The 23,889-nt window shown below is 37.1% G+C and overlaps 1 protein-coding gene across 1 annotated transcript in view; it reads left to right on the top strand.

Annotated features, from left to right (window-relative positions):
- Positions 1-23,889, top strand: part of LOC100011605 (guanine nucleotide-binding protein G(q) subunit alpha) — a 427,482-nt gene that overhangs the window by 291,729 nt on the left and 111,864 nt on the right. The window contains exon 3 of the mRNA XM_001362422.3: positions 6,432-6,586. Coding sequence (XP_001362459.1) covers positions 6,432-6,586 — 155 coding nt within the window. The remainder of the gene's footprint in view (positions 1-6,431; positions 6,587-23,889) is intronic.

Raw genomic sequence — 23,889 nt, 5'->3', positions numbered from 1 at the left:
AAAATTCTGTTGCCTCCAGGATGAATTTCTTCTCTATGTACTTGATCTGGTCCAGCTGCTATTCTTTTCTTTTTCTTTAGTGCCTTTTCTATATCTTCAGGCAGCATAGCAGGAACTCTGATGAATCTGAATGTAATGGTTCCTCTGTCACTGATGAAGAAAATGATTTGTTATAGAAATGTTGACAGCTGTTTTTCACTGTTGTTTGTTGTCTTCCAGTTTCAACTTTAAATGCTCTTGGGATGATTTGGTATAATTGGGCATCAATCCAAGCATTTTGCAAATTTGTTTTTTTTTTCCTTCTAACTCTTCTTACTCTCTTATAAGTTTAGATTAACTGCTCATAATCTTTTGTCATTCTCCTCTGTGAGGTTTTGTAAATGAATTTCCATTCTAAACAGATGCTATTCTCCCTCCCTCCCCCCCCCCCCCCGCCTTTTTCCTGCTTAGTAAAAAGATCAAATGTTTGCTAGACTAGGCAGTTTCTAGGAACTGTTGTCTCCCTTCTTATGGCAATTACTTTGCATTCATTAAACTTCTGTAGGAATTACTTTGGGTCAATATCTGTTCCTTTATCTGTTTCCCATTTTTATGTCAATGACTTTCAAAAATAAGTTATGTTCAAGTTATTTTTGTCTGCCATTTTTTCTTCTTTTAAAAATATTTAGAATATTTTTCCATGGTTACATTATTTATAATAACCACCTCCTGCTCTATCCACCCCTGTCCCAAAGCCAACTAGCAGTTCCACTGGGTCATACATGTGTCATTGTTCAAAACATATTTCTATGTTATTCATATTTGCAGTAGAATGATCCTTTAGCATCAAAGCCCTAATAAGATCCCTGTTGCACTATGTGATCAAGTATATATTTTTCTGATGCATTTCTACCCCCACAGTTCTTTCTTTGGATGAGGATAGCGTTCTTTCTCACAAGTTCCTCTGAATTGTCCTGGGTCATTGCATTGCTGCTGGTAGAAAAGTCTGTTACATTAATTGTGCCACAGTGTATCCATCTCTGTGTACATTATTCTCCTGATTCTGCTCCTTATGCTCTGCATCAGTTCCTGGAGGTTTTTCTAGTTCACATGGAATTCCTCCAGTTCATTATTCCTTTCAGCACAATAGTATTCTATCAACATCAGATAACACAATTTGTTCAGCCATTACCCAATTGAAAGGCATATCCTCATTTTCCAATTTTTTTCCATCACAAAGAGCATGACTATAAATATTTTGGGGCAAGTCTTTTTCCTTATTATCTCTTTGGGCACCATTTCTTCTGAATAATATTCTCTTCTAATTTAGTGTTTATTTTTTTCCCTAACAAGTTGATAGGCGTACTATACAAAGACTGTTAATTTGTAAATACCTTCCACATCAGTAACCAGTTAATGTTATAAGAGTCAAATATTTGGTGCTCACTATGTCTAGTACTCTACTACTCTCTTAAATAAGAGTATTCTTGATATATTAGCATGACATTTCTGAGTAGGCGTGGCCTGCTGTGTATCCTTATCCTGAGACATTTTCCTAAAAGGGGAGGGAGGAAAGGAGCATTCTATGCTATACCCATCTTTGTATTAATTGAATATTTATATATTTTATGAATATGTATATATATATATATGTATTTAGACCCAGCCCTATGATTTCATTGGTATAAAGAATTCTCATCAAGGAAACTCTGTTAATCAGTATAGATTAACAGCAAATCTGCAATTTATTGCCTTAGAGAATTGCCTGGGACACTAAAAAGTAAAAACCACAAGTTATACAGCCAATATGAACCAGAAGTAGGACTTCAACTCAGATCTTCCTGATTTTCAAGTCAACTCTATCCATTATGCTATGCTACCTTTTATTAAAATAAAATAATTTAATTTGGAGGGTCTTACCATTAGGATTTAATTTGGGCCAGCTGAAGCTAAACTTAAATATCTCAAGAACGACTAATTGCTCTTTCGCTATCTCTTGATTTTTTTAGGTTCAAACCTCTATTTTCATTTTCGTTTTCTCCTTTCCAGTTCAAAGGTACTTTCTTTGCAGGGAAAACATAAGCAAGATGACATTTGAGTAGCTCTGCCTTCTCACTCTCTTCAATTATCATCACATCCAACCAAAGGAGGTAAAATTCCTCCAAGACAAACAGACCTTTGTTTTCCTTAGCCTTCCTCATCAGTCTCAGCTCAATTTCAGTTTTAGTATTGATGACTGTTTTCTTAGAGGACTATGTCGTATTCATTCTCTATGATGTACATACTTCTACATACCACTTTGTTTACTATATTTTTAAAAAACTGAAGAAAATGAATGAGTTTTCTGTATATCCACATCATCTCTTAAAAAACTCGACCTTGTTCTTGTGGTCAGAATCTTTTTAGGCCTTTAGAATGTCATCTTTTGATGGCTCTGTGTCTTCCATGGCTGATTGGGCCAGTTACATCACAAGGATAATGTCTTGACTTATACATAAAATGGATTTATCTTCCAGAGTCAATGAAGTCCAGCAGCAGGGTAAAAAAAAGACTTTACAGTAGTGGCCTGGAATGCAGTGAATGAGTTGGCATCTTAGATGTCTGACCAAACTCTCAAGTACTCCGCAGTGCCTGCTTCAGCCACATTCATGGCTATTGGAACACATTGTTCTCATCTGCCCTTTATACCAGAGGAAGTCTTTACATGCTTGGGGTAGACATCCCCCTCATTCACCAGGCATATCTGTTAACCCCTATGTGCTTTAGCCCACTTGACAAACTAGTTTTCCTAGGGTATGGTTACTACATAAGCTACAGCTTCTTGGAGCCCCAAAGAAGCTTTTTTTAGAAGGGCTGTCAGTATAGTATTGTTTAAAGAATAGGTCTCAGATCATTGTTCCTGAATTCAACTCCTCCTCTAACACTTACAACCTGTACAATCCATTTCCTCAGTTGAAAAATGAAATGACTAGAGTTAGATAGCCTTTGATGCTCCTCTTCAAGGTTCTGTAATCTAGGATGGAGCAGTAGAATCAAAAGGGCCTCATTATCAGGTTTAAAGAAAGGAAGGAGGGAGGTCAAAGATAGCTCCAAGGTTAAAAATTATAAACCTGAGTAATAAATAGCCTCAATCAAGTATTCTCCAGAGAAGTGAGTAACTAGGGAGAAAAGGGTGAGCTTGGAGTAAAGAAATGAAAAGTTCTCTTTTGAACATAGTGAGTTTAAATTACCACCACTAGTATATCAAACTGGAGATGTGTAGTAGGCAGCCTGGAATTGAGAAAACACATATGATTTAGATACATAGATCTGAATGGAGTTTATAATTGAATCCATAGGAGTACATGTTTGTGTGTATAGAAAAAGGAGAACCCAGGAATGTGGAATGGCTAAACAGATTTTGTATGTAAATGCATGTAATAGAATGTTACTGCACTATAAAAATAATAAATATCACTGATACACAGTACTTTATTCTTTATCACAAGATTTGGCTCACTGGAAAGGTGAGAAACATATTCAGAAATAAAGGTTATATAAAAACAAGAAGAGTTATCAATAAAAATAATATTAAAAATAAATTTCCGGGAGTGGGCAATGTTTAGAGTAGTGGTTTTAACTTCAGTGCTATGAGCATTTTCAAGAGGTCTGTAGACGTGCTTGGGGGGGGGGGATCACATCATTATTTTCACTAAACTTTATGTAGTTTCATATTTCCTTTGATTATTGGAAAATATTATTCTGAGAAAGAGTTCATAGATTTCACTGGATTGCTAGAGGGGTCCATGACACATAAAAGGTTAAGAACTCCTGATGTAGGGGACAAGAGAAGAGAATATTGAGGAAATGAGGAGTGGTCGCCAATATCCTAAGCTCCAGAGAGATGAAAAAGTATGAGGATTGAGACAGTAGCACCAGATTTAGAAAGTGGGAGATCATTTGTAAACTTTGATTGAATGATTTCATAGGCTTTAAAATCCAAACAAGATATATTTAAATCTGGAGGCAACAGAAAACCACTGAGGTATCTTAATATGGGGTTGATAACATGGCCAGATTTATGTGTTAGGAAAATTAGTTTGACAGCTGAAGGGGAAGCTTGAGAGTTTAGTTAGAGAGAACAACCCACCAGATCATTGCAGTAAAAGCAGAAATGAGGTGATGAAGGGAAGAGAGAATATATAAGAGATGTTAGAAAGGTAGAAACAACAGAATTTGGCCACTGTAGAGGTGAGCTTTGACTTGTGGAAAAAAAGAGAACTTTCTTTAATGTATAAACTTTCTTTTCAAAAATTTTAGTTATATGCATGTGCATATTTTTCAGGTGTTTTTATATATATGATGTAAAGTCTTGATCAGTAAGAATGATCAGGTAAATTTTTTCTTGGCTACTGAGAATTCATTCGAAAATTATTTTTGTTTCAGTCCTGTCAAAAATCTTTCTAAAATGTCTCTATAGCCTTAACATAGTATCATGAAAATAACAAAATCTTTGTTGATGAAACGCTTTACTCTCTCCACTCACTCTGCTACCACTCTTTTCCAAACCTCATTGCCTTTCATTTGGGACTATTTTAATTGTCTTCTAATTGGTCTTTCTGCCCTCTCCAATCTGTCCACCATACGTATATTGAAATAACCTTCCAGGTATACATCTGACAATATCATTCTCCTGCTTAAAAATCCCACCTTCTGTAGGAGGCCTTTCCCTGTTCCCCTTTCCTGCTTGCAACAACCTCCTTACCCCTCACCCCAAGTAGGTCCAGCTTTTTGGGGGGTTCTGCATGTTGTTTCCCTTATTGAGAAATGAGCTCCTAGAGGGACTCTTTGTATCCCTAGCCCTTCGTGAAATACCTGGCACATAGTAGGGGCTTAATCAGTGCTTGCTGACTGTGTGATTGAATGGTTGTAGAATAAAATATAGATTGTCCCAAAAGTCTTACTGCATCTTAAAACGAGTTAAGTAATTAAAACTTAAAAACTGAAGTAAGACTTTGTGGTCATTCCCTGTTAGAACTTCTTAGCCTAGCATTTAAAGTCCTCCGCATTCCATCTCCAGCTGACATTTCCATCCGTATCACATTTTAGCCTCCTTCATATGCTCTGTATTCTATCCAAACTGCACTAATTATTCCCAGCTATTGGTATGCCATAACCTTACCTCTGGGCATTTGTACAAACCATCTCTTTATTCCTGGAATTCATACTGTCATCTCAACCTTGACTTACTCATGAAGGCTTCCTCCATCCCCCTCTTCCCAAGATGTTAATATTCTCTCCCTCCTCAAATTTGCTTCTTATTTCACTCTGATCCTAGATTGAGAGTTTGCAGGGACTTTGGAGGACTTCTAGTTCAACCATAATTAACAAATGAGGAAACAAAGTCCCAGAGAAATGAGTAGACTTGTCCAAGGACACCCAGGTAGTGTGAGAGAGCCAGAATTCCAATCTACCATCTTTTACACTGAACTGTGTAGCTCATAGCATTCTCCCCATAGAATTCATGCTCATTAAAGAAAGAGGATATTTCATTTTGTCTTCGATTCCCAGCACCTAAATTAATTTCTTGCACATAGTAGTCTCTTTAGTGTTGGTTCAACTGAAATAATAATTCTATATAGTTCTTACTATGTGCTATGTGCTATGTGCTATGTGCTGTGCTGAACAATTTATAGTTATAGCATTTGATCTCACAACAACCCTGTGAAGTAGGTGCTATTATTATCCTCATTTTACTGATGAGAAAACTGAGTTGAACTAAATTGAATTGATCCTGTAATGCTTCAGGATAGACTCTCTGAATATTGTTGTTTATTACACAATATTGTAGATGTAGGATATGTACTGACCCCATGATATATCTATGAATTCTTGAGAATATTCCTTTTAAAACAAATAGACCTTAATATCTGATTTAACTAGTTATTGTTCTTTTCATTTTTCCATATCATAACATTAGAATATGGGACAGGAAATTCTTATTAGTTGAATGGTCTGGTTAGTTGATACAAGTAGAAGTATGTAAATATGAACAAACACACACTAATGGAGTCTAGGTCACCATATACTTGTTTAGAATAAAGTCTAAACTTCTTGTTCTCCACCTTTTATTCCCACTCCTTTGGTAATATTAACTACACCAAATTTGTGATACTTAGATTAGCATTTTGTTGAAGGTTTGAGCACCAGCTTTGTCTTAAATTAACTTTAATCATATTTATGTTATTCTCATGTATTACTTTTAGGGAAAAACTGAGAACTGAGTTATCTTTCAAAACCCAATATTTCTAAAAAGGTCAATCTGTATAGGAACTGTTTGGTCATCATTTAAACACCATTATCCATTTTATGAAGGAAAATATGACCAAAAGCTATGATATTTGCATTACAAATAAAAGATTTTTTATAGTTGACTAAAAGAAAATTGAAGTTGTTTTCTTTTTTGGAAACAGGCTCATGCACAGTTAGTTCGAGAAGTTGATGTGGAGAAGGTATCCGCTTTTGAGAACCCTTACGTAGATGCAATAAAGAGTTTATGGAATGATCCCGGTATCCAAGAATGTTATGATAGAAGACGAGAATATCAGTTATCTGATTCAACCAAATAGTGAGTATATGTCATAAGGGCTCTTTGGTTATTTCTTTCCACTCTCCATTTCACTTAAATGTTTTCTGAAGCAAAATTTTCCTCTAATATAGTATAGACATTACTGTTTTGTGTTCCATTTGATTCAAACTTCAAAACTGGGACGTGTGAACATAAAATTTTGATATGGACACAGTTCTGGGCTACATTATGAATCAATGAAGAGGTTCTTTGTAAGTAGTAATTTTTTCATTCATTGAATTTGTATTCCTATTTCCTAACACAGTGCCTGGCACATAGTAGGCAAATCATTGATTGATTGATTCCAAATTAACCCAAGGAGAAGAAGATTATGACTCTTTCCTCTCCTTCCCAAATGGCAAACCAGCTTTTCCCAAGCACATATTCTATTGTGATGTTGAAATAACATAATAATTTTCAGAAGAGATTTGTTTTCTTTTTCAGATGCTACAAAACACCTACATGCATTCAAAAATTGCAAACAAAAAACAAGCTAGATTATATAGCCTCCTAAAAAATTCAGACTACCCATCTCTGGCTGTCACAGACAGAACCTTGACTGCTTTTTTTTGAAGGCAGCATCATGTTGATTGGCAGGTTTTCTTTTGCATGAGCATTGTGTGCAAGTCTAATTATACCTGCATTCCCAAATTATTTTGTGAGCTGTCAAAGAAAATAGTATGCACTGAGAATGATTTGCTTCCTAGAGAGATCTATTTGTTACTTCTTCTGTGTCTGCCTAGCAGAAAGGGAAGTGAAGACTTGGCAATTATATCTAGTTAATGTGATGAATGTAATCAACAACTCAATCAGGTCTCCTACCCCTTACTAAGTCAGATTTGGATCTTGATCACACAAAACAAATATTTGTTGAATTTTCACTTGATCTGGTTTTATATAATCAAAGGCACAAGTGGGATTCTGTGGAATCTCAAATTAGTAGTTTGGTGCAAACTGTGCAGTGGACTCAGGTTAATAATAAATTGAATCAGCAATGCCAGGGATACAAATGGTAGAATTCCTACTTACATATCTGATTCTCTTCATAATTTCATTCTTAATATCTATATAGGTCATCAGATAATCTAAACAATATCTTTTGGCCAAAATATTTCTCATAATGTAGTGTGAAAACTCAAGTTGGAAAATCTTGGAATATGAAAAAGTGTATCTTGTTCAGACATGTGTTTAGCCTTTATGTCTTTTTTTGGTGAAAATATTTTTTTCCTTCCTTGAATGCCAATGTTGCTCATTTCATTCACTTCTTACCCTCTATTCTTGCCCTTCTGACATCTTCAGCTGCTGCTACAAGTTTCACTCTACAGACATTTGCTCAAGCTTCCATTTCCACTGCTTTCCCTCCGGTGATCTGTCTTCTGTTTGCTGTTCCCTTTGGCCTTTCTCTACTGCCTCAGCTTCCAGTAACTCCCTCATGTTCTATTTCATTCTGTACTCATGATCATCATGTTTTTTTCTCTACCCATCACCCTACTACCACCCTTGCCTCATGTAATCATTTCAGTTCTACCTGATATTCAACCTTTTAATATTATTTTCCACTTGTCCCTTAGGGGCATAGGTGCCTGGCCATCCTTATTCCTTTCTTTTCTAGCCCTCATCTTTTTTTTTTCCTCTCCTGTCCTTTTTCTCTTTCTGCTTATATTTGCTTTCTTCCCTGACCTTCCTACTTTAAACTTTGCCTATTCATCTTTAATCTTTACCTGTGGCTTCTTCCCCTTCTGATGGGGTTTTGCTTCTGGGAATCAGATCTCCAACCTACAAGTAAGGTAAGTGCTCACCAGGATCAGGGACTTCTCCCTAACGAAACAACCATACACTAGAGTTTGCTGATTTATATTCTTCTGGGAGGGTCCTAATGGAAAACCTGGTGGCCACTTCCACAATTCATTTGTTGTGGCTCTCTAGGTAAGACCCTGCTATTATTGGCAGTGATGGTTTCCCAGTTATCTCCGAGATGTGCTGGTGGCATTTGTAGGGATGCTCTCTCAGATATATCCAGGTTGCCCTGTTAGTGTGTTGGTTGAGAACTGGCTGAGAATTAGGGACTGTTGCTCCTCCCTGTCCAAAGAAAAAGACGGTCTTTTGAGTAATACCCTTCTGATAGGGCAGAAGCCCTTCTCTGTGAATCATGCTGATGCAGGATAAAGGAAAATAGCTACACAAACATTCCTGGGTATAGTGCGTAGAGGGCCAGCTCTGAAGTCAAGAAGGCCTTGATTCAAGTTCAGCTGCTGACACATATTAGCTAGATGGCCACAGGCAAGTAAGTCACTTACCTTCTCAGTGACCTGCGCAATGCTCTAAGACTATAAATTACGGAGGAGTTGTTTTATATCAGTGAAAGGAGCTTCTATCCTGTCATTTTCCTACGTGGATTCAATAAGTATGAAACTAGAAAAAATTATATTTATACTTTTCTTTTCTCTAAGACCTATCCAGATTCTGGTAGTATAGGTAATTCCTGATGAAGACATGCCTGCCACCATCATCCAATTAGGCATGAAGCAGTAATTAGAATTGTGTAATCGAGTGACTTCCTGGCTCCCATCAAAAAGACCTGAATTCAAAACTGGCCTTAATATTTAATAGCTGTGTGAACCTGGGCAAGTTGATTAGCAGCTGTTGACTTCAGTTTCCTTATCTATAAAATGAGCAGAATAATAGTACCTACTTCACAAGATTGTTGTAAGGATGAAATGTGACAGCATTTGGTTTTGGTTTTTTAACTCTAACCTTCTGTTTTAGAATCAATACTGTGTATTAATTCCAAGGCAAAGGAGTTGATAGGAGCTAGGCAATTGGGGTTAAATGACTTGCCCAGGGTCACATAGCTAGGAAGTGTCTGAGACCAAATTTGAACCCAGGACTTCCTGTCTCCAGGCTTAGCTTTCTATCCACTCAGCCACCCAGCTACCTCATGTGATAGTATTTGTAAAGCAATATGCAAAAGCTAGCTATTATTATCATTTTTAAAAAGAATCTCAACATTGCCTAGACTAAAGTAGTTAAATGACAACTCTTGAACCCAGATCTTTCCTGACTCGTAGATGAGCTCTCTATATATTGCACCATATCTACTTTTCTAGATATATAGAAGTAAAATGGATATAGATTTTTCCAAATCCCCCCCCCCCCATTAGAATCTCAAGGTATTTCCATTCTTTCTTCTCAGCATTTTCACAAATGAGGAAAGTCGAAGACATGTTGGCTCTGCTAGCATACGGTTTGGGTCTGTGGTTTCTTGGATTCTTTCTATGTAGTCATGTTCCATGTGTTTCTGAAATGCTTCATAGCAGATGCTGGAATAGCTGGCTTGGATAATGGGAACCAGGCTGCAGGTCGTGTTTATTAGAGATCATTCATTCCAAATACCAAGCAAATTTTTATATGAAAATGAGTTTCTTTGCCTTTTGAAAAGCTGTTACTTTTTCCCTTTTCCATTCCTTTTTTTTTAATGCAACCTTTGTGTCTATAATATTCCTTCTTCCAACTTTACTTCACTTGGGGTTCCTTGCTAATATTTTTTTAAACAAGAACAAAAAAGATCCGAATATTTTATTTGGTAGTGGGAACTAATTTTATGCAAAGTCCTTTTGCAGTCATAGCCAACTTCTCTGAAGTATCATTAAGTATCTCTCAGGCTGGCAACCATGTTCAACCAAGTGTTATGGAATCGAGCCAGGGTTTTGTCTCTACAGGCTCTAAATTCTTAGTCATTGAGATTTTTGTGTGACTATCTAAATCAGCCAATAGGATGCTTGAAAAGATAACAGTGGACTAGATTGATTTTACAAATACCAAATAATATAATTAAACTGCCATTCTTATCTCTTTCATCTCAGGGAAATCAGAGTTCAATCTCTTACTTATTCATACTTTGGGTCATAACTAGTATTAGTGAAAATAGACCATTTAATTACCTCAAAAGGAAGACAATTCTTTCGCTTATGTCACTATAGACAAACTCTATGATTTCAGGATGATGCAAATGACATTCTTGAAGAATCTGTTTAACTTCCAAGGTTTGTCAGATCTTTAAAACCAGAATATAGATTTATATCTACTTAGATCTTTCTGATGAAAACTTTTCTGGATCAGTTACTCTGAACATTAATCTTTATCTGTCAGAGTTGTCTGTTGGGGCTTTTTGTGTCCACAGGGATTAAAGGTAAATTTTATAAATTTAAATTTAAATTAAAAGTTAAATTAAAAATAAAAAAGTATAAATGCAGGTGGTGGAAAAAGAATCAATAAGCATTCAGTTAGCAGTTTGGAAGCTGTCTCCTCATATGTAGAAGCCTCAGTTAACCCTTGCTAATTTAGGAGAGGGTAAAATCCACAGATACTTAAGAAACTTCATTTTAACCATAGTTTCAAATTTTCCCCCTGAAAAGCCTTTCCTTATAGCTATTTGTAAGAAGAAAAGTAAACTAATTTGAATTTCTTTTATTCTTGCTTTGATTATCCACTTTCTAATGGTAATAAAGCTGTGAAATGGTCCAAGAGTAGATGCAAGAAAATTGGATAACTCATTAACTGGAGAAGTAGTGCCATATAAATTGGAGAGTAGGATTACCTGGGTTTGTTCTTAGAAAACAAACTGATATACACATATAACTTCTAAATGCTAGAAAGTTTCTTGGATATTCTCATTTATTTTCTCAGTATTAACCTAAAGTCTAAGGGCTATGAATTTCTTTAGTTAATAAGTTATAAACAGGCAGCACTTGGTTTAAATTTTGCTGGAGTTCACCTACTTTAATATAGTGAAGAGTAATTTCTAATTAGTTCACTGTTTGCATCAACAGAAGCACTGTGACATTAGACATTAACTGTGACATTAGGGGGTACTCATGGCTGGTGCATTGCCAGGAACCTTTAAGGTTAGAAAACTCATACTACAGTGATTTTTAAAATTCCCAGTATCTAGAGAAACACTTTGTTGTGTAAATGAGGAGGAAAGGGGAGAGAGAGAAAGTGGAAGGGGATTACTCTCCCCTCTTAGTGGTGGAGAGGGGTAGCAAGGTTTTTCTCACTGAATGGAGGTGTCTCTTCAGTGAGAAGATTGAAAGGAAATATGAAGGTAAAAGGGTTGTAAGGGACCTGTAGGGTCAGTAGAGAGATGGCTTTGTCTCTCCTTCCCCAAAGCTCATGACCTTAGGGCTATGAATCTAGCTGGGAGCAAGAGAAGGAATCTGTCTTTATCTCTTCCTTTGAATGGGGCTCAACTGCTGGGCAGATGTGATATCCCAGCCAGTCCTTTTCTGGGGTAAGGGTCTTTGTTGTGAGCCCTTCCCTATAACCCCCAAAGGTGAGCTGACTTTTAGCTTGTTTCAGAATGACACAAAGGTTTCTCCCTTTGGTCTTGTGCCCACACACCCATCCTCTATCCTTCAAGAAACCTCTGACCATCTCTGACAGTTACTGATAATTTATTTTGAAAGAGATGGGGAATTAAGGCAGGATGGATCAGGAAGCAGGATGGAGGGATTAAGGGAGCCCTAACAAATTAATAAGAACACATATATGAAACCCAATGTCCTTAGCCAGAGGCTTGGTGCCTCAAAGCCTTTTGGCCCCAAACACCCTGTTCCTTATCTCCTAACTTTACTATTACTTAAGCTAAATCTTTGTTATCCTATCAGGGAAAAAAGTGAAGGGAAGAGACTCTAGGGAAAAGGTAGATGGCCCCTGCTTCAGAGTCCCACTGACTCTTGGTCTGTCTTGAATAGCAAGAGTTTAATGGTGAGAGAATTGTAGAAGATTTCAAGCTGGGGACAAGTATGTAGCAAGATGAAATCAGCTTCCTTGACCTCTCTCTGACTCTCAGAAAACACCCCTTTCCCTCTGCTTCCAAAGCTGGAAGTCCAGTCCTTGGTTTAGAACCCTCTCAGCTCCTCTTCTCCCAGCATCCTCAGCTCCTCTTCCCTGCCCCCCAGGCCAGTCTCCCTCAGCCTGCAAAATTCTTTCAGGGTCTCTCCCCAATTGTTACAGTTGGAGCCTGCCTTAAGCTAACAAATGATGTGGATTTTCTTTTTGACTCAAGCACACAGGATTATGTATATGGAGGGGAGAAGGATAAAGAGAGGAATTAGGAAGTTTCCTATCATCACTTAGTTGCATCTAGTCCCCTTACAAATACCATGTGCTTATAGATTAGTCATTCCAAAGTCCATGGAAGCAGAAACTTCATTGTACAGTCCCAGACTAGGACTTTAGAATTCTATATAGACTTCCAGTTAAAGCAGGGTTAGCAGACACAGTTTCCACATCCAACATAGTATATAGCCATATTGAAATTCATCAGAGCAGTGATTCCAAATGTTGAAAATATAGCTTTCCCAACTTTGGACGAAATCAAATCATTTGCCACAATCAAATACCATAGAGAGGGCTGTGGCTAAAATAGTCCTCTTTTTATGTGAACCTCATTTAAATTTTGTTAACTATTTAAAAGTTTGTCAGGATTCCTGCTAGCCAAAACACTGAAGCCTCAACATAAAAAACAATGGCCTCAAGGACCATGGTATGGGATCAACTCATAAGTAAGGTAATTTTGTAATGAAATTCTTGTGTGACTTTAGTCAGCCAATAAGCATTTATTATATGCCAGACATTGTGCTAAGTACTGGAAATAACAAAGAAATGCAAAAATACTGTTCCTTCTTTCAAGGAGCTCACATTTGAATAGGAGAGAAAGCATGAAAATAATTATGTACATAAAAGATTTATAGAGCACTGAGCTGAGCATAAGGAAATCAGGGTTCTAGTCCAATATCTGCCATTAACTCCATTAATTTATTGTCTTGATTTGAGAAAATCATGTAGCCTCTTTGCCCCTCTCACTCTCCTTGTATTGGTTGGTGTTTGACCTTTGGCAAGTTACTTAATATTTCAGAGCCCATAGGCCACTCTCTAAGATGATAAATTGCAGAGCAAATGCAGATCAACTTTGATAGAGGGAGTTTCCTCACTGGAAGTTCTGCTCCCCCAATGCCAATTGCCTCACCCCAAAAAAACCTCAAGTCTGAATCACCCAACTAGACCAGTGGTATCAAACTCGATAGAAACACCATAAATTAACATCAACTACATTGTATGGGATTTTATTTATTTTGTTAGCCATTTTCCTATTACATTTTAATCTGTTTTAGCTGCACTCAGTTTTGCTGACCCCTTGTGGCCCATGGGCCATGAGTTTGATGCATTTGAAGGACATGGTCTTTCTATGGTCCCTTCAATTTATAATCTACCACACCTGAGATTTACTTGCTTCTCTCTGTAGCCAAGTTTAAATTTCATTGTAAGAGAGAATATGAGAAAAATGGAAAGAAATTTACCCTTATGAACCTACTGGAAGCAATCAGTAGAGCTTTTTTAGCTTTTCAGGCATTTTAAAAAATCACATTTGACTCTTTGTCTGACCCCCTTTAGGGTTATACTAGCAGAGATACTGGAGTGCTTTGCCATTTCCTTTTCCAGCTCATTTTACAGATGAGGAAATTGAGGCAAACAGGGTTATGTGACTTGCCTGGGGTCTCACAGCTTGTATATATCTAAAGCTGGAATTTGAACTCAGGTCTTCCTGATTCCAGACCCAGTGTCCTATTTATTGTACCATGCAGCTGCCCTTTCATAAGGATGAATTGGCAATGAAAATAAGCTAGGAGAACATATTGGTAAACATGACTAGAACTAATAAAAACTATGAGACAAAAAGAGTAGATCTTAGTGATGTGGGGAAAATGTTTATAAGGTTAGTACATATCAGAGAGTGAGCATTAAAAAAACAACAACAGTGGATCATTGGACTTGAAGGGATTGAGAATGGTAATAATGTTATATCATTGTTAACAATGGGTACTAGAAAATCCATATAATGTCGAGAACTGGTTCAGTCCTTTTTGGTTGATTCCAATTCTTCATGACGACATTCAGGGTTATTCAGGGTTATCTTGGCAAAGATACTGGAATATTTTGCACATTTCCTTCTCCAGCTCATTTTACAAATGAGGGAATGGAGGCAAACCGTTAAGTAACTTGCCCAAAAGTTGCACAGTAAGTAAGACCACATTTAAACTTGGGAAAATTAGCCTTCCTGACTCTAGCCCTGGCACCCTATCCACTGGAACATAAAGTGGTGGGGAGCCGTAATTCATTATATTCTTGTTATTTTAAAAAGTACCTGCAATATGATGAATTTTTGCTTTTTTAAAAAATGGGATGAGATTTTGACTCTTTTTACCTGTTGTTCAACATCCCATGTAAGTTGTTTTCTAGGAATTATTCTAGATTTATACTTAGAATTCAGTCAAAATTTAGAATTTTGCATTTGTCTTCCATGAGTACTAGCCATGGTCTACTTATTATTTCATTTTTGTTCTGAATGAAAAAGGTTTTACTATTAAATATATTTTTATCATCTACTAGTCATTATAAAAGAGCAAAATAATGAATGGTATCATGCTTTCTGATCGTACATTGGCAGAAAAAATAGTTATAAGTAACAATAAGAATAGAGATTGTACCTGTGTCTTTATTGATGTAGGGAACTCCCTCTTCCAGTACTGGTTAACACCTTCTCAGCAACTTATAGTCTTAGATTCATAGACCACTAAGAGATTAAATGATTTACAAAGGGATCACAGGGGCCAGTATTTCTCTGAGGTAGGACTTGACTGAATCTGTTCTCCCTGGTTTTGAGCCTGGTTCTCTAACCATTACCTGATGCTGGTTCTCATTAACTTACCTTGATAAGTAGCATTTATTTATTACAAAGCTCTTCTCACATCTGTGAAGTGGGTAAGTAGTAGAAATATTTTAATGCCCCTTAAAAAAAACTGTTGCTTTGTGTCTTAATAACTTTAAGACAGAAGGGCAAGGGCTAGGAAAACAATGTTAAGTGTCCTGCCCAAAGTCACACAGGTAGGAAGTATCTGAGGTCAAATTTGAATCCAGGTCATCCCTACTCCATGCCTGGCATTCTATCCACTGTATCCTCTAGCTGCCCCTCAATGCCTATTTTACAATCAAGAAAAGGGAAGTTGAGGGAGTGACTTGCTCAGAATCACACAGCTAGTGCAAACACTAGGTCTCAAAGGTCTTAAATTCATGTCTCCTGACTTAAAACTGATGCCTTATACACTGTGCATGGCATTCCCAAGGTGGGGGGGGGGGGGTGGGCAAAAGATTGGATTTACATTCATTCAATTGATTTGCCATATGCTTACAACTTGGCAGTTTTTTGTATCTCCATTCTTGGAGCATTGTTGTTAGGACTCAGCACACTGTGACCAGGAAATTAATGCATGATTCTAATGCAGGGGGCACAGTTGCCAGAGGTCTCCTGGGGATAATATTCTTGGCTGTTTTTTTTGTGACTGAACAAAGTCAGATCATCTACTTCCAATCAGGACTTCCTTTTAAAATAGCTTCATTATGACCCTGGCAAATTATCTAATGATGAGAGTCATATCTTATTTGCATACTTATTTACTTTTTTCTTTTTGACTGGGTCAATTGCAAATACATGTTGAAGCCATTTTCCCCTGATACTTGTCTTCAAAATGCTTATTTGGAATTAGTAAAGATTGAGAATTTTTAAAAATGTAAGACATTGGGGGAGATCCAGAGTATCCTTAGATATAAATTATATTGTATTATTTTTATAATTTTCTCAATATTAAATCATAATGTTTCCTTTGATTTTTTTTTCTTTTTAAAGAAAGGAGTCAATGAGCTCCATGCTTTTGCCCATGACCTTCCCTTTTTTTCTGGAATGCCCATCCTTTGAAATCTCCTCCTATTGAAATTCTGGCTTCCATTAAATTTATTAGTGGTATAATGAAAAGAACCCTGAAAAAATGAAGTCAAAAGACTTGGATTTGAGTCCACGTAAGTTCTAAGCTTTCTCTCACCTTTACTTTCTTACCTGTAAAATTAGGAAGTTGGATTTGTTGATCTCTAAGGTTCCTTCCTATTCTGAAATTCTATCAAATGCAGTCTTCATTATGAAACATTGTCTCCCTATTCAGAACAAAAGGCTTTTTTTGTACCTCTCCTATGGCACTTATAATTTTCCTTTTATTATTATTTCCTTGTCTTTCTCCCCTCAAAGGAGCATCTCTGGTGTAGTGAATAATGTTTGACTTGTCCAGTGACCTGGATTCAAATCCCAATTCTCACACTAATTTTAGTGAGATCTTAGATAAGTGGCTAAGAACCTACTAGGTTCTGGGTACTGTATTAAGAACTGGGGATACAAAGAAAGCCAAAATAATACCCTAGTCCTGCTCTCAAGAAGGACATACTCTAATAAGGGAGATGGCATACACCAAACATTTAAACCTTGTGTAAACAAGGTATGAACAGGATAAATTGAAGATAGCCAACAGAAGAAAGGCACTGGGATTTAAGTGGATCATGAAGGTCTTTTTTGTAGAGGGTGACATTTTAATTGGGACTTTAAGGAAACCAGGGACACCCAGAGGTGGAGATGAGAAGGGACAGAATTCCAAGCACAAGAACAGCCAGTGAAAATATTGTACTGAGTTAGGAGATGAACTATATTGTGTGAGAAAAAATAAGGACACCCGTGTCACAGAGTTACAGAACAAGTACATGGGGATGAGTAACATTTAAGAAGACTAGAAAAGTAGGAGGCCAGTTTATAATGGCCTTTAAATGCCAAACACAGGATATTATATTTAATATTGAAAGTGATGGGGGACTTGCACAACCACACCAGGTTGGTAGCAATGTCAAAAGACGGAAGGAAGGGAGGGAGTGTGTTCATGAGATATTAAGAAGATAAAGTCAACAGAATTTGGCAACAGATTGGATATGGGGGTGGTGGCTTAGAGTGAGGAGTCAAAGATGACACTTATATTGAGAGCCTGGTTGCCTGAATGGATGGTATTACTTTCTGCTGTAATGAATAAAATTCAAAAAAGGGGACTGACTGTATGTTAGAAAAGATAATGAGTTCAATTTTGGGCATGTTAAGCTTGAGATGTCCGTGGGGCATTCAGTTTAGCCTGTCTAGTAGGTAATTGGTGATATGAGTCTAAAGAGCTACAAAGAGGTTAGAGTTGGACAGGAGATTTGAGAATCATTAGAATGTCACTGAATTCAAGGGAACCAAGCAGATCTAATATAGAGAGAGAAGGGGAAAGGTAATAAGCATTTATATAGAGCCTCTCGTGTGCTGCAAACTGTACTAAACAGTTTTTAAATAAATGTTACCTTATTTGATCCTTCCAAAAATTTGGCAAGGGAGGTGACATTATTATCCCCATTTTACATTTGTGGAAACTGAGGCAAACAGCCATTAAGTAACTCTCCTAGGGTCATATAGCTGTCTTTCTGAGTCAAGATTTGAACTCAGATTTTCCTGACTTTAGGCTCAGCACTATTCAATGCCTTTGGTGGGAAGGATAAGAGGATAGATCCTAGGACTGAACCCTTTGAGAACAACCACAGTTAATGGACTTGGTCTAAATAAAAATCAGGAAAGGAAACTGAGGAGTGGTCAGGCAAGTAGAATAAAGGTGTCGGGTGAATCAGGAATAAAGCAGTGTCGCAAAACCTTTGAAAGAAGAAAGTATCAAGGAGAAGTTGAATCAAGAATATCAAAGCCTTCAGAGAAGTCAAGGGTGAAGATTTTTAAAAGGCCTTTAAATTTGCCAATTAAAAATTCAATAGTAATTTTGAACAAAGTGGTTTCAGTTGAACGATGAGGTCAGAAACCAGACTATAAGTTATGAAGAGAATGAGAGGAAAGATGGAGGCACCTATTGTAGACAGGTTTCTCAAGGAGCTTAATTGCACAAGAGAAGAGAGCTATGGGATGATGGCTAGTGGAGATGAATAGATCAAAGAGCAAATGAGTGGGGGGTTCATTTTTTAAGGATGGAGGAGACATGGGCATATTTATAGGCAACATGCAAGCAGCCAGTAGTCAAGGAGAGATTAAAGATAAGTAAGAGTGAAAAGATGATCAAGAGGCAATTTGTTGGAGAAAATAGAATAGAATGAGATTCCTTTTACATGAAAAGCATAGCCTTAGTAAAGAATAGGGTAACTTGTTCATGTGAGATAAATGTAGAAGAGGAGATTGTAGGAAAAGGTATCTGGGTTATGTGGGATGAAAAGGAAGGAAGTAAAGGGAGTACTTCATGAACGCCCTCGGGTTTTGTTTTTGTTTTTTTTTTCCAGTGAAATATGAGACAAGATTCTCTTAGGAGAGTGAGAAGTATGCTATGGAAGATGTTTATGGGGGTGGAGTGAAAAGCTTGGGGATGAGTTCAAATTTGACCTCAGACACTAGCTATATATGCTGACCAATTCACATAACCCTGTTTGCCTCAGTTTCCTCATCTATAAAATGAGTTGGAGAAGGAAATGGCAAACTACTCCAGCATTGTTGCCAGGAAAGCTCCAAATGGTGTCATAAAGACCAAAACAACTAAACAATAATGTCTATGAATGTATGAGCACTCACATAATAGGGAGCACAGTTCAAAGTTCAGAAAGTTCTGATTCAAATTAGTCCCAGGACCCTTTAGGTTATAATCCACATTGCCAAATTGCAACCCTAAGCAGTAACATTTGCTCCTGTGAGTGTTGTCACTTTTATGCACTGTTTCCGGTTAGCTGTAGGCCTTAGTGTCTATTTACTACCAGATTTTATTAAGTTGATGGAAGATCTGCTCCTTTGCAAAATGCTTGTTGTTTTTTGTTTGTTTGATTTATGCTGTCCATTCTTCTGCCCTGAAGCTTTGGGCTCTGTAACACAGCATTCTAGCAGTTCTTTTGCCTCTCTTCCTCCTCATCCTATATTTTTCTTTCTGGGTTCATTTTCTTTGTCTCTCCTAACCATGGGTGGAGAGCCTTAAGCTGTCTTCTCTTTATATTCACTCCCACAGGGACTGATCCATTCATATCACTTCCATTGTCCAACCATCGATTCCTCAGTTTGTATCTCCAGCCCATCCTTTGCACCTGTTCAGCCTGTTTAGACTTTATCAAATGGTATTTGCACTCAAGGGACTTACATTTTGTTGGAAGAAAATAAAGCATGTAAGCAAATATGTAAAAAGTAGGTATCAGTAACTGGATGTGACATTACCAACTAAAGAGAATTTTTTAAAGGCCTCCTAGGGAAGGTGATACTGAGAACATTAGGGATGCTAAGAGGCAGAAGTATGGAGGAAGTTTATTCCAGGTATGGGAAGAAATAGCCTGTATAGTTTTTCCTTTGAAATTCTTAATGATAGGAGATAGGGAGGCAGCACAGTGGATTGAGATCCAGACCTAGAGAAGAGAGGTCCTGGGTTCAGATTTGGTCTCAGACATTTCCTAGTTGTGTGATCCTGGGCAAGTCACTTAACTCTAATTGCCTGGCCCTTAACCAATACACAAGATGGAAGATATGGGTTAAAAATAAATTCTTAAGATAAAAATTAAAAACAAACTTTCTGGTTTGGTATATTTCTTGGAGTAAAGAGGCTCCTAGGAAGGACATTCGGTCAATCTTACAGTCTTTTTAAATACAGTTAGTTAGTTGATTTTCATAAGATATAGACTCCCTTGTTCAAAGATCACCAGTGCCTCACTACTGCCTCCACAAGGAAACACAAAGTCCTCTGTTTAGCATTTAAAGCTCTTTGGAATCCTGCTTTACCCTGCCTTTCTATTCTTTTTAACACATGACAATAGTGCCCCATTTGCTGTTATAGTACTCATACAGGAGGCTTCATTTCCTCTCCTCCGTGCCTTTGTACAGGCTTTCCCCATTCCTAGAATTCTCTCCCTTTTCACCTCCACAGCTTAGAATCTTATCTTCAGGTGCCACCTTCTGTGTTGTTCAGTCATTTTAGTTGAGACCAATTCTTTATGACTCCTTTTGAAGTTTTCTTGGCAAAGATCATGGAGTGGCTTACCATTTCCTTCTCTAGCTTATTTTACAGATGAGGAAATGGAGGCAAGAAGGGTTAAATGACTTACCCAGGGTCACACAGCTAGTAAGTATCTGAGGCCAGATTTTCACTCAAGTCTTCCTGATACCAGACTGGGCAATCTATCTGATGCACCATTTGCTGTCCTGATACCTTCTATATATGACCTTTTGTGATTCCTCAGCTATGAATTCCTCCTCTGCTCCTAATTATCATGCATTTATTTTATTTTTATGTATATCTCCAATTTCCCCAGAGAGAATGTAAGTTCCTTGATGACTGGCACTGGTTCATGTTGTGCCTTTATATCACTAATGCCTAATATAGTGCCTGACTCATAATAAAAGCATATTGATTGAGTGATCAGATTTAATCCTTAAAAAACTCTGAGAGGCAGATGCTGTTATTCCCATTTTATATTTAAGGAAACTGAAGCAAGCATTAAGGGACCTGCCCAAGGTCTAAAATCAAATTTGAACTCAGGACGTCTTGACTTTAGGAACAACATTCTATCCACTATATACCCTAGCTACATAAGCCAAAGAATTATAGGCATAGCTATTATATCTCTTGTTGTTTTAACTCCCACTTATTATATTTTAAACAATGCTTCTTCTAATAAATGAAAAAACTTTTATGTCAAAAATTAAAAACCACATTCTCTGGGCTACTTGGTTCTGATGAACAGAACAGAAAACTTATTTTACCTCCACAAAATGTGTTTTCTGATGAAAATGTACATGCCAATCTATTTCTTTATAACTAACCTATTGGATAAGAGTAAGTGCTATGTTCCCTGTCAGCAACAGGGATCACATCAAACAGGTGTGAAAGATTTGAAAACCGGTAAAAGGTTTAGGTGTTTAGAGCATGAGGGAGGCAGGGAACAGACCTCTTTATACTTCTTCCTTTATAGTGACAGCTTTATTCCACTGTTGGACTTACCTACAAAATCTGTTCATGGATTTTAAAAACAATTATCTCCCCCTCTCTTTTTTTCCCAATTGGCCCCTTTCAGCCCTTCAATCTCAACTATGTAAAGATAGTTCTCAAAAATCACTGGATTTCTGCTCTCTCTCTCCTTGGTTTTTCTGCTTTTGATAATGACTCCTCACACCTTGTAGCATGATCTAGCTTTTTAATTCCTCAAGGATATTCCTATCATAGTGAGGCCTCTTGTTAATTTTTTTTAATGAAACAAACCTAATTTCTGTAACCTTCTTTTCAATAATTAAGGTGTGAGAGGCTTTACAGAAACCAGCTGTCCCATATCTTCATCTTTATGCCATTCTAGTAATTCAAATACAATAGCAGATACTATAATGGAGGTAACATCCTCTAGGAGGACCAACTACTAGAGAATTCCTCTATTTGGTCGATTGTGTTATTTTTGTGGTCTAAGAATCTGCTTCTTTTCTCTTTTTATGATGGGTAGGCTCTGCATCAAATGATGCCAAAGATTTCTTTTTCCTCTTGGCACCTACAAATGTTTTTCCCTTTTGATTTCATGACTGAAGGTTATATGCCTAGTTTTCTATTAGATTTTTTTTAATCCCAGCTATAATACAATGTATTCCACTTACTAGTTTTACATTTGCTTGTTCTCTTCCTCTAAAAAATTGCTTTTAAGGAGTGGTGTTGTTCTTGGTTATGATTTTTATCTTCTCAGTTCTCAGTAGGATATAGCCTTCATGGCTTTTAAGATGGCAATGCCTGGGCTAGTTGGGTGCTCAGTGGATAGAGGGCCAGATCCAGAGAGAGGAGGTCCTGGGTTCAAATTTGACCTCAGACACTTTATAGCTGTGTGACCCTGGACAAGTCACTAAACTCCAGTTGCCTAACTCTTACCACATTTATGCCTTGGAACCAATATATGAAAGGTAAAGAAAGGTTTAAAAAAACTGAAACAGACTACAGAATTAAGGCAAACAGATCTAAAAAGATCTTTGTTTCTAAAACATTCAGAATTCCGTAGATCCCCAGTAAGGCCCCATTATTGCTTCTCTGAAAATAGCTATTGTTTCTCCAAATGGCTATGCATTTTCCTCAGAAAAAGGAAAGGAAATTTGAAAATCTATAGAATGATTCTTTTGTGCCTCCAGAGTTCATACTTTTTCTGAAGGAGACTGCCATGATGCTATTTTCTCCTCATAAAGAGATTATGTTCAGAAGTTGATTAGCATGTTAATTAGAGTCCCCTCTCATCATTTTCTGCTGTCACAGAGGGAACCTAAACGTGTGCCCTGAAAAACTTGACAGGATCACATTTAAACCAACCATGCTGATTCGCATATGTTCCTGTGAACTGGACCCAAAGGAAATCAGGAAGCAGCCTACATGAAATTGGATAAACAGTACCTCTGTTTTCTGTTTGCTTTTCCACTTGTTCAGTGTCATTGTGAAGCTAGAATCACAAAAGCCTGAGATTCAGATTCCATCTTTGACACTAGCTCGGTAACTTTGGACAAATCTCTCTGAAATGGCAATCATGCTGCCTGTAGCACTTACACACAGGGTAGTTGTGAGTATCAAAAAAAAAAAATTATCTACATTTACGTATTATATAAGTGCCCAAAGAGTAATTACTATTATAAGCTTCCATTTGGAATCTGAATCTATGTTTCAGTACTTTAATGGTTCTTCAGTGGATACACTTTGCCGATTAAAATCAGTCAACAAATATTTATTAAGCACTTAACATATAGGAGCAGTTAGGTCACACAGTGGATAGCCTACAGTCCAAAAGACCTGAGTTCAAATGTAGCTTCAGACATAGGTAAGTTAATCACTGTTTGCCTTGGTTTCCTCACCTATGAAATAGGGATAATAATACATCCCAGAGATCAAATAAGATAATAATTGTAAAGAGCTTAGTTCAGTGCCTGGCACATAGTAATTACTATATAAATGGTAATAGTATCCAGCAGCAGCAGCAGTTTCTTCATATGCTAGACATTGACCTCAGTACAATCCATTTTTGCCTTCTCATCTTGAGTAACTGCTGCCCATGTCTTCCTACTCCACATTGGGCATACTTAATGTGCTCATAAACCTTATTCCAAATCTATTAAAAGTATAACAATATGAATTTGACTCTGTGTTTTGTCTATCATTTATACATGATGCACCTGACTCCTTTTCCAGTCATTTAAATTACTGACTCTCTCTCTTTGTATAATATTTACACAATTCTTCCTTGATAGTAGGTCACTACTTACTTTTACAACCTGTGCAAAGCAACATCATTAAAGGCCATTGCATAAAAATGATCAGGTAGCTAACAGCCCTGTGTTCTTTTTTTGACAATGAAATTTTTAATATTGA

The sequence above is a fragment of the Monodelphis domestica genome, chromosome 7 (genome assembly GCF_027887165.1).
Source record: "Monodelphis domestica isolate mMonDom1 chromosome 7, mMonDom1.pri, whole genome shotgun sequence".
In the NCBI taxonomy this organism is placed as follows: Eukaryota; Metazoa; Chordata; class Mammalia; order Didelphimorphia; family Didelphidae; genus Monodelphis; species Monodelphis domestica.
Note: the sequence above shows the minus strand (reverse complement) of the source record. Positions and strands in the feature narration are given on the sequence as shown.